At 35.0% G+C, this 12762-nt stretch overlaps 1 protein-coding gene across 3 annotated transcripts in view; it reads left to right on the forward strand.

Annotated features, from left to right (window-relative positions):
- Window positions 1-12762, forward strand: part of LOC145243440 (sodium-coupled monocarboxylate transporter 2-like) — a 134641-nt gene that overhangs the window by 99916 nt on the left and 21963 nt on the right. For all 3 annotated transcript variants that reach the window (XM_080106331.1, XM_080106332.1, XM_080106333.1), the window contains 2 exons: window positions 932-999; window positions 11409-11495. In XM_080106331.1, coding sequence (XP_079962457.1) covers window positions 932-999; window positions 11409-11495 — 155 coding nt within the window. The remainder of the gene's footprint in view (window positions 1-931; window positions 1000-11408; window positions 11496-12762) is intronic.

A 12762-nucleotide genomic window follows, 5' to 3' on the forward strand; every position in this document is an offset into this window, starting at 1 on the left:
TGAAATATGAGTCTAATTCATGTTCAGTCGCCTCTCGTGATGTTAACCAAAGGTCAACTAAATTGGTATGCAATTCTCGAAATAAATGAAAATACGAGAGAGTTAGGTCAAGAGAATATGTATGGTTGGACCAAGTTTTCCAAACAAATCGTCCTAGGAAATTTTTGGTCAATAATGTTTTGCGAGGACGAGTATTTTCATGCTGGAAAATGACTTTCTTTTGACTAAAAAAGGTCGTTTTCGGATCAATATGAGTGAAAATATTGCAGAAAAATTTGAATGATGCATTAATAATTTGAAAGAAAACATTATAAATTAATCATAATAATAACAAAATGCATGAAATAAATTACAATCGTTTTAAAATGTTTCTTCTACAAATCGGCAAAAGGTTTTGTACGGACATGATATATTATCAGTTATAATAACAAAGATTGATCTAAATAAATGTAAAATAAGATACGCATCAAGTGCGCTTGAAAGCCAAATCACAACGTAATATTAGGAAAATAAACAAATATTTTAGTTGTTTGAAATTTATAACAAATATATTTCAGAGATATACTCCATCTTCAGTATGTTATTTTGTTTCTTTTTTTCCAATTCTTCTTATTTGCCATGTTATAAAATCTTGACATCTAAATAAGTGTTTATACTGAAAGATGCTTTTAGCTTAAATCTTAATTGTTTGAAATGTTCCAGAATAGAAATTATAGGTTGGTTTGTAGAATTTATTTTTAATTGCGAATGTATTTGTTTAAAAAAGTGCATTTGAAATTGCAAATATATTGACTTAACGAAGTGTATATTAAATTGCTAATAGGTGTAGGCTTGTGTCTCTTTGTATTTGTGAAAAATTCGTGTATTTTTTTGTTTCTTTTACTCATTAAATTCGCACACGCTGATTAAAAGTCCTATCTTTCATTTTCAGTATTAGTTCTTGGAGCGGTTTGCCTTGGCCTTGCCTATGTCGCTTCACTTCTTGGTGGCGTTCTACAGGTAATATTGCATCATACTTATGCGTGTTTCCATATGAGGTTTGACGTTATGTATGCATTAACGATTTTTGAACTGACGATGTTAACATAAAAAAAATAAATGTTGGTGTGTGTGAATGAATACGGTGACATGCAAAGAAACATAAAAACAATCTTTTATTTATTTACAAGCCTGGGTGCCCGGCGTTGCCCGGCGTTGCCCGGCGTTGCCCGGCGTTGGAGGTGTGTGTTGAGTAAAAAAAAAAAGTGGTAGTAGACAGGCACCGCTAAGAAGTAAAAAAATTAAAAAAACGTGACGTCTTTGCCGTCCATCGCCAAACTGTAAGTGGTGATGGCTTAATGTAAGGCGAGTTAATCGAAAAAAGGGGATAACTAAAAAATATCGGCGAATAAAGCAACCCCTCCCTGTAGAAAAATGACTAGTTGAAGGTGAAGGAAATTATATTTTAAATCAATTTTTCGGCATTTGTCGTCCGAAGGGTCGAGTTTCAAAACTAAAACAATACCGATCTCGTGAAAATACTGTCGCCTCTGTCGAAAGTTTTAGGAATACATACATACATACATACATACATACATACATACATACATACATACATACAGAGGAGATTTATATAATAGAAGACATCGGTTCTCAAACAAAATTAAGGATTGGTTTTCATATTTCACAAAACAATAAAAAAAAACATCTCTCTCTCTTTTACTCCACTTACAAGGAGGCCATTCGACGGTTAATGATAATGTCAAGTGAACAGTGAGATGATCAGAAACGATGCTTGGATTTGAGCAGTATTATATTATGTAAGACGACGTATCAACATGAATTTGTTTACATTCGACTTGTAAGCGACTATGTTGTAGTCAGTAGGGAATCAGTTCCACGGATGGACAGTTCTAAACAGAAACTCTATACATGGAAGTATCGTATAGTTTGATGTACAGTATGATAAAGGGACATTATTGATACTGGGTATATATATATATATATATATATATATATATATATATATATATATATATGCTTGTCTAGGCGCACTGATGAGCTGTGAAACAGCGAGACAGTACTGTATGTGGATGACTATAATGCTTCCTATCTTTGATTGAGCATATTGGGGAGTGATATACAAACTACCACTAGCATATGAAGCGATGCTCTTTGTGTAAACAAATTGTACTTAGGTATTTAGACAATGTCAAAACATTGTTAATTTACTGCCCGCATAGCAGAAGCCGTATACGGTTAGAAGTCTCGACTGTCGTTTGGGCAATCGGGTTTCGATCCTGGCTTCAGGTAGCTGCTTGTCTAGCTGATGTAAGTACTATGTAAGTACTGTATGTGGATCTCTCTCTCTCTCTCTCTTTCACTCTCTCTCTCTCTCTCTCTCTCTCTCTCTCTCTCTCTCTCTCTCTATATATATATATATATATATATATATATATATATATATATAATGTTTGTATAGATTACTTTCCTAGATGTAAATCCAATGAGACCCGCGTGGTTATTAAAGAGTGGGCTTTTCACGGAGGATGCCTCCAGGGTAAATGTTTTTCACATGCTTCATCTCTGTTAAGGGAATTTTCTTTAAACAATGTTCTATTGTCAAGAGTGTTTTTTATTGAAGAAGTCTGAAGAAATTCTGGTTATGTGAAAATTTTCAAACGCCATAATGCTTATAATTGTCAAACTGGTATGGAAACAATTGTAACTTACAATGAAATACACTTTCTGTTGCTATCAATTCCTGTTTTGAAGTCTTGGTTTTGTTAATACAGTATATTAATGCTCAATTATGAAATATGATAATTTTGTAGCTTACTTTTTAAGTCATTGCTCTTTGGCTTAAAACTTATTAGTATGTGAAAATTTACTGAATTATACGAACCCAGAAAAACTCAGTATATTACAAACAAGTCTCTCTCTCCTCTCTCTTTCTCTCTCTCTCTCTCTCTCTCTCTCTCTCTCTCTATATATATATATATATATATATATATATATATATATATATATATATGTAGTAGGTGTACGCAGGGCATTGCCCGGTCGTACAATACGCCTAAACATGATGTTTTATTCATACAGATTGCGTATGTATTATTACAGAATGTGCATATATTACTTAATTTGTTACCGGAAATATATATTTAAAAAAATTATAATGATTGGTTAATTAGTTTATAAAATTTATCATGTACAATTATATATATATAAGACTTAATTTTATTTCTATGTAATTTTTCCCTCGTTCATTTATTTATTTATTTTATAATTATATATTTCTCTCTCTCCCCCGCCATATTCATGACAATTTTTTTAATCGCAATTTTCATCGAATTAGTTCTGTTGAAACCCGATTTGCTTGCCTTTATTTTCGTTTTTTAATTTATTTTTAGCATTTTGTACACTAACCATGAACTGATACAATTTGGCTTTGTTTAAAATCAAAATAAACATTTTGTTGTCTTTCAATGTGCAGTACATTACAAGGAAAATATTTGAGAAAAAATATATCCAGAAATTACTCGGGGATTTATGTAATAAGTTGAAAATTTACGAAATAAAAAAAACAAAACGAAAAAAAAAAATCAAAAAAAAAATCAAATCTCTAATTAAATATTTACAAATATTAAAAGAATCGGAATCGGGAATCGAATCGGAATCGAAAATTTAGAATGGAATCGGTAATGGGATAGGAATCGGGAAAAATGTTGGAATCGTCCTACCACTAATATATATATATATATATATATATATATATATATATATATATATATATATAATTATAAAATAAATAAATAAATGAACGAGGGAAAAATTACATAGAAATAAAATTAAGTCTTATATATATATAATTGTACATGATAAATTTTGAAACTAATTAACCAATCATTATGATTTTTTTAAATATAGGGTTGCACTTGCTAACACCACTGCATTTATATTTGCCCTCTATAGGCCCCACAACAGCGGAGTTACTATCTTTAAGACCATATCTGAGAAAATAGACCACATACTGTCTTCACATCCCTCGGCTAACATCCACATCTGTGGTGACTTCAACGTCCATAACGTGGAATGGCTGACCCATTCAAATAAGACAGATGATGAGGGGAGGTTTTGTCATGATTTTGCCATTGCTTATGACCTCACTCAGATTGTTCGCGAACCCACCCGTGTGCCCGATACACCCAATCAATATGCAAGCCTCTTAGACCTTTTTCTTTCAACTTCCCCTGAGCTATGTTCATGTACCGTTCATTCTCCTTTAGGATCCTCCGACCACTCCGTCGTATCAGTTAAGATAAAAACAAAATGTAAGAAGCCATCAGACGTACCCCGCCACCGTACTGTATACCGATACTCTATGGCTGACTGGGATAGCTTCCGTACATTCATATCTGATTTACCTCTGCACTCCATGTTTAAAAAGGAAGTGTCCTCTATAGTATCAGATCTGACCGAATGGTTAATTGTAGGCATAGACCAATTCATACCATCTAAAAAATTCCAACAAAAACCTAACAGCCAGCCATGGTTCTCCTCAGAATGTGCTGCTGCTATCGCGCACAGAAATCACTTTTTCCATAACTACCAACGTAATAGATGCACTGAGACTAAAGCTGCTTTCAGGACTGCCAGCAACCACTGTAAAAGAGTAATAAAAAATGCAAGAGAGCTATATGCCCAGTCTGTTAAATCCAAGGTAGCTGATCAGCGGCTTGGTTCCCACCAGTTTTCGCAAATAACAAATAGGATCCTGAACAGAAGTGTGCGTTCTATCCCAACCATTATCAATGGACCAGAGGTTATCTCGTCAGCGTCAGACAAGGCCAAACTATTTGCAAAGAACTTTGCAGCTAATTCTACCCTATGCGACGAAGGCCATCAACTCCCCATATTTTCTCCTATAACACAGAACAAGCTAGGTAACATACAAATATCCGTGCATGAGGTCGCCAAGCTAATAAAAAACCTAGATTCCAGTAAAGCAACTGGCCCTGATGGCATCCCAATTATAGTGTGAAAAAAAAGCTTCAACCAGAACTTGCTCCCATACTTACGAAACTATTTAAGCGCTGCCTTAAAGAGAAGTGCTTTCCGACCCCCTGGAAGACCTCATCAGTTTGCCCTGTATTTAAGAATTCAGGTGATAAGTCATCTCCCTCTCAATACAGACCAATAAGTCTTCTCTGTGTTATGAGTAAGTTACTGGAATCAATATTAAATAGAGAAATAGTCAACCACCTCAGCAGGAATAACCTTCTTAGTGACACACAATATGGTTTCCGCTCTGCAAGATCTACCGCAGATGTGCTGACGGTTATATCCCACAGGATTAGTGAATCTCTTGACAAAGGCTTCCTTTCTAGGGCAATTGCTCTTGACATATCAAAGGCCTTTGACAAAGTATGGCATAAGGGTCTACTTCACAAGATTTCCAGCTACGGTATCACTGGAAATGTTTTCTCAATCATTAAATCATTTCTCTCCGATAGGCTCATAAGAGTAGTGGTAGATGGACAAAAATCGGAGGCCTGCAATATAAATGCTGGAGTCCCTCAGGGGTCAATCCTGGGCCCAACTCTCTTCCTGATCTACATCAATGACCTCCCTAAACACATACTTAAATCATTTGTTGACATCTATGCTGATGACACGACCATCTACGACAACACATCAAAGGCTGTAAATGACGAAGTTCTCTCGGATTCTCTCTCCTCTGATCTCGAGCGCGTGGTTCAGTGGGGGAAGATGTGGCTAGTTACCTTTAATGCATCCAAAACCAAACTCCTATCCTTACATCATCAACGCTCTGATCCCCAGCTGGCATCAATTGTGATGGATGGCTCTCGTCTGGGTGAGGCCCCGTGTTTTGACAAGCTTCTGGGTTTGACCTTTACTCCTGATCTGAAATGGAACACGTACATCAAGTCTGTTGCCAAGGTCGCAGGAAAGATGGTAGGATCCTTCTACCGCTCCAGAAGATATCTCACTACTGATGCAATTCTCTATCTATATAAAAGCCAAGTACGGCAAAGGATGGAATACTGTTGCCATATCTTGGCAGGAGCTGCCAAAAACAGCCTATCATGCCTTGACAGAGTACAAAATAGACTTCGTGGTTTAGTGGGGGATGCCCTTTTCTCTACCCTGCAACCCCTCTCCCACAGAAGAGACGTTGCGAGCCTATCCTTGTTTTATCGTTATTTTCATGGCAGGTGCTCATCCGAACTCCAATCCCTGGTCCCCCTCGCCAATCTTTCACGAAAAACACCCGTCTAGCTGAATCCACTGTGAAAAATTTCCCCCACTCTATATCTGTGCCTAAATCAAAACGCGGATTTCATGAGCAAAGCTTTTTCTTAGAACTGCACGCCTGTGGAACTCTGTTCCGTCTGCCTGCTTCCCTCCGGACTACAACTTGGATGTCTTCAAGTCTAATGTTAACAAATTCCTAATGAACCGCCCCCTTAATTAAACACTTAATAAAATCTCCTCACTAACGTGATGTACTTGCAATAACCCTTATCCCTGAGTGGCTTCCGGGCCTTGATAAGTGGTGATCACTGTGTAAAAAAAAAATATATATATATATATATATCCAGTATAAAAAATATGTTTGTTTATGTGTATTTAGGGAGGTGGTGTTTGATTAACACTGATGGGAAGCCATGGTTTTATTTACTGTTTTGTTTTTAAATCCCATAAACAGTATTTCATGCTAAAAATGATGAGCCGTTTAAGAACATTGTTTATTAATGTAAATAAAACGACCAGTGATGCAGGAAATTAATTTACTTTTTTTTACACAGGAATCACGGGAAGCGACTCGAGGATAAGAGTTAATGGGTATACATCAGTCAATGTGATTATAGAGTAGTAAATATAAGTAGGAGGAATTTTGTAAATTGGATTATTTAGGGGGACGGTTAATCAAGAACTTGTTTACCTTGGACTTGAAGACAATCAGATTGTATTCAGTTGGAAAGCAGACAATCGGAAGAAGGTTCCACAGGCGTGCAGTTCTAAAAAAGAAGCTTTGTTCATGGAATCTACATTTAGGTTTAGGCAGAGAAAATAATTTTTGTAATTGTTTTAAAGTTTTTAAAGAAACTTTCAATACTATATATATATTTGTACACACGCTCAAACACTCACATGCACCCCCGCATATATATATATATATATATATATATATATATATATATATATATATATATATATATCATGTACAACAATATATATATATATATATATATATATATATATATATATATATATATATATATATATATTGTTGTACATGATAAGGTTCCAAACTAATTAACCAATCATTATGAATTTTTTAATATACACTGCTGGTCAAAAATATAAGACAATCTTTAAAGAGAAATTTTTTAGGATAGATTTTAAACTCTTCCGACTTAAGGTTACTAATACTACAATCTAAAAGGTTATGGAAACAAAAAGGTACATTTCAAAAATTTTATTTAAAAATTTGCATTTTTATTATATTAGGTGTTTACACGTGATAAACATTATAAGACCAAGGGTATAAATTGTTAGATTTATGGTAATTCTAATGTTTTTAGTTCAGTTAGAGATTAGCAATCACTGTGTAAAGGTGTTACCATACCTAAAGCAAGATAACTAACCGAAGATGAGCGCTTTCGAATTCTAGAATTCCAAAAGGTTTGTCACAGCGAGTGAAAGCAGCTAAATTAAATCGCAGTAAAACTGTTATTTGCAATTTTCTAAAAAATACTGAGAATTATGGAAAAGCAAAATTCTTTGGTAGGCCCCCTGGGTTGTTATGAATGATAGAGGACTTTCTGCTAGTCAAATTAAGGAACTTACAGAAGTTGATTGCAGTCCAATAACCGTCAGACGACGCTTACAACAAAAAGGCATGGTAAATAAACAGCGTAAACAAATTACTGGATTGCTTCCACTTCAGAAAGTGGACTGCTTAAGATTTGGTCGTGAATACCAAACCTGGAACGTTGGGAAGTGGAAGAAAGTCATGTTTTCTGATGAGAAAAAAATCAATTTAGATGGCCCTGATTGCTTCCAGCGATATTGGCATGACAGAAACATGCCCCTTGAAATTTTTCCACACGTGATGGCGGTGGAGGGTCCGTAATGGTATGGGGTTCCTTTCCTTACAGAGGGACGATAGAGCTTCAGGTGGTGCAAGGTCTTTAGACAGCAGCTGGTTATGTTAGCATGCTACAAAAGACATCTTTGATCATGGATGGTCATCGTTTGTGTGGGATGGATAGTTATTCCAACAGGATAATGCTGCAATCCACACTACAAGAAAATGGAGTCCAACTCTTGGGACATCCTTCATGCTCACCGGAACCCAATTGAAAATGTTTGGGGATGGATCACAAGAGAAGTTTATCGAAATGGCAAACAATACTCAACAAAAAATGAATATCGTGAAGCCATCTTCAGAAGCCGGAGCAGGAATCCCCGCACCCTAATAGAAACCCTTATTTCTAGCATGCCTCAAAGAATTTTTGAAGTCATTAAAAGCAGTGGAGGTAGAACCCATTATTAAGTTTGATTGTTGAATGTTTTCATACAATTTTCATACACGTTTTGTACAATTAAAAAAAAAATTGTCTCTGGTCTCATAATTTTGATCATGTGTAAAAAACCTAAATTAATAGATTTGTAAATTTTAAAAATAAATCTTTGGTATGTAGCTTTTTGTTTCCATAACCTTTTAGATTGTAGTATTAAGTTGGAAGAGTTTAAAATATATCCTTAAAAAAGTTTTTTTAAAAAGATTTTTAAGTGGTCTGAAATTTTTTGTTCAGCAGTGCATATTCCTGGTAACACCGTAAGTAACATGAGCACATTATTATTTTAATGATGTTAAAATAGTGATAAAACAAGAATATTAGAACAATATTCTGTCCACAATATTAATTAGTTCTTTAAAAGAATTATCAATGTTTCATTTGCTGAAAAATAAATCTCTTTATTGTCCTGTGACCAGTGCTTAAACGGTCAGATAGTTTGAAAAAATAACAAATGTATGTCAACATTGGTAGCATTCAAGTTTTAAATTGAAATAATGTTATCAGAAATATTAGAATACATCTTTTTTAAAGATTCAATTTAATTGTTTTCTTTATATTCAGTCGTGATACTTTTGTTACGTTGCGTTTCTTACGAGCGCGTAAAATAGACGTTAAACCGAATATGATAATGTTCATAATAATTAGCATATATTCAAGCGAAATGAAGCCACAATCATTAACAGCAGTCGCTAACGTCTAACCCGTTTTTATCGTGGGACAAGCTATGCTTACATGTTTGCGTCAGAGTTATGCTGGTTGGTAATGCTGTTAATAGCAGTATCACTCATAGATGATATGATATCATGGCCACAACCTAGCTATTAGGGCTCTGGTACAAATTCAGAAGAAGGCATAAGGATCCGTCGTCCTCGGGTCGTCTCTGTCTCGGTTTCCTTGACAAGAAAATAAAATAACTTGTCTGACTTCGAACTGTAAATCCAAGAAATGAGGATAACAATGTTGAATCTGCGTAGTTGCCTTTTATTTTTGCACGTGTAACTTCAGATCAAATATTATTGAGGGCGTAATCTACGTTGTCTTCAATTTCTCAGCAACCGCAGTTAAATAATTCGTATCTTTTGAAGATAAGTGTTTTATTTTTCCAAGTTGCTTTAATTATAACAAAAATATAGGTAAAATGTAAAGCAATGAAAAAGTATGCCGTTATTTCTGACGCAGCGGGAACTTTTCTTTTATGTTGCGTTCATTTGTACTTGTGAACATTTAAATAAACGTGTAAATTTTGACTGTATTTACAGTTCTTCTTTGTGCTGAATAGCATTACGTTGTTAACAGCATGATGTTGACCAGGTTTACGAGTATGCAGTGATGAAAACAAGGCTATATTTTAGGAAATATAGATATCTTGATTTAATGCTGGACACAGAGGAAGACATCAAAGAAAAAAAGATTTGTCGCTCTAGATTAAATACAAGACCTACGTATCCGTCTTTAATAGCACGCATGTCAGTGAGAAAGTAAAACTGATGATATTTACGATGTACATCCAAAGTATGTTTAATTTAGAGTTGTGGATACTGATCAAAACATTGGAATAAAGCATTGACTTTTTTCAAAGGAATCTATTCAGAAGATTCATCCACACCAGCTCCCCCTAACCCTAACCCTAACAAACACCTCTTCTGCCGCACTGAAATAATAGCACAGGCTAATGATATACTATTCGTCGAGTCTTCATCTATACGGTTGCGGCCTCTGGAAAGTCTTCTGGCGATAAGTGCATAGTCAGTTTCCATGTGCAATATGTGCATGGGCAATATAGTCATTGCGATATAATACAGCCGTTAATAAAGCAACTGATATTAGCGCTACCTAAAAGTTAGGGCTCCTGTGCTACAAGTCGGAAATAGCAACTAGACTAGTTGTTATACCACTGAACTCAACCTGTCAGAGAAGGGAGGTCCAAACTAGTCAGGTGAAAATAAGTTGCAAGCAAGCGTTCCCAAGTTGCCAGTTAGAAAAAATGTTTAGACAAAAATAGTTGAGTCATTGTTAATGTAAACCAGATTAATATCTTGAAAATTATCCACCTGTCCATCTTTGGTGGAACTGATCTGCTTACAACAAATTCTAAATCGAGCTCATCTCTTGAATTCTCGAACTGAACTCAACCGATCCCACGAACGAACTGACTAAACACAGCTGTGTGGGGAAATTTATACTGAAGGTGTGGTCGGTTAAGTGTGCGATTTCTCCCTTCCTCAACAGATTTATTCATACTACATCGATTCTCGTTAAAAATATGATTGGTCAATCGTTTATACTAGACCGACTGACCTGACTACCGCTTTTCCAAGGACAAATATGATTCCATATCTCGGGTAATGTGACAGGGTCAGCGGGTCAATTCCCTCGAGTTGACAATTTCTTTTGTCATTAATCGAAATCTTAAAGCGAATTGATATTTCCCCTACTATCAGAAGTTAATTATTTCTCATTTTCGCCTGGTCGGTGCGTGCAATCTATTATTCAGTTAAGCACACATATACATTCACCTTATATCCACTAGTGAATGTATCTAATGTAATCAGACTCCGTAGGTATTATAGCAATTAACAAAGTGTTCCAGTCTCACCTTATATATATATATAAACTTTATATTCGGGATTGGTAGCTTTCGGAACAAGAGACAGAAACATCAGTCAGTCTAGTAAGTGATATAAAACTGTAAAATATCAATCTTCATGTTCCGAGAGTTCATTATATGTAATAATAATAACAAGAACTAATAATAATGATTATTATTTGGCCATGTATTTTAACTGAAACAAAATGTATTTTTTGTCTTTTAAGGCTACTTTTTCTGTCATGGGAATGCTTGGTGGTCCTCTACTTGGACTTTTTTCACTTGGACTCTTCTTTCCATGGGCAAATAAATGGGTGAGTGCTATTTTTCACTGTTATTCATTTATTACTAGATATACATAACTGGCGTTGTCCGGCAACCATTTCACTAGCATCATAGTTTTGTATTTTCTGTCCGTATTTTTTTTTATTATACCAATTTTTTTTTTTGTTAAATTAAATAGAATTATGAAGATTAAATATAATTATTACGGTATATTTTTCTATATTAAATTATTAATTGAAACAACTTTTAAGGATTTATAATATAAAAGGGAATATGTTAAAAGAATTAAAAAACAAATCACAATATACTTATATATTTACAAAACTTATAAGTGTAGTTAACGATTTATCTGCGTCTATTACAGGGAATATCTCGGGAGTTATCTTTCCATAATACAGAAAGTACTCGAGGAGTTATCTTCCCATTAGATATATATAGAAGAGATTGAGGCAGTCATGTTCTTTTTGAGTGGAACTCAGATATGAACTACTATGCAACGTTTTCTTTACTTTATTCTGTTTCTTATTTTGTTCTTGCTTGGATGGGGCATCTCAGCGGGTTCTGGACATTCATACATGTATACACTTCAACCAAGAGATTTTTTTAAGATTCTAAAACCCCTTTAAAGTGCAATTGTTTGTATCTCTTTTGCATTGGTTCATCGGTAATATTGGCAGAGATTTTTAAGTTCTTTTTAATGAGTCCAGTTTTTTTACACAGGCATCATCACATTATCAAGGCCAAGAGGCCACTCGAGGATAAGGGTTAAAGAGTGTACAGAAGAAATTGGTCAATCATTAGTAATGGAAATTCAGTAAATTTGTTAACTTATATGGAACGGCTCATCAAGAACTTGTTTACGTTAGACTTGAAGACAACCATAGTGTAGTCAGCCCGAAAGCAGGAAAACGGAAGGCAATTTCACAGGCGTGCAGTTCTAAGAAAGGAGCTTTGTTCATGGAATCTACGTTTAGGTTTAGGCACAGATAAAGAGTGGGGGGAATTATTGATAGTATTTTCAGCTAGACGAGTGTTCTTGTGAAAGTTTGGCGAAAAGGGGACCATAGACTGAAGCTCAGTCGAGCATTTTCCATGAAAATAACGATACATCAGAGACAAACTTGCAAAATCTCTTCTGTGAGATAGAGGTTGCAGGGAAGAGAAAAGGACATCTTCTACGAGGCTACGAAGTCTATTTTGAACTCTATCAAGGCGGAACAACTCCTTTCTAGCAGCTCCTGCCCAGATGTGGCAACAGTATTCCATCCTTGGACGTGCCTGGCTCTTATATAGATA

This window comes from Euprymna scolopes, chromosome 22 (assembly GCF_053919585.1).
Source record: "Euprymna scolopes isolate OS-2025 chromosome 22, ASM5391958v1, whole genome shotgun sequence".
Classification (NCBI taxonomy): domain Eukaryota; kingdom Metazoa; phylum Mollusca; class Cephalopoda; order Sepiida; family Sepiolidae; genus Euprymna; species Euprymna scolopes.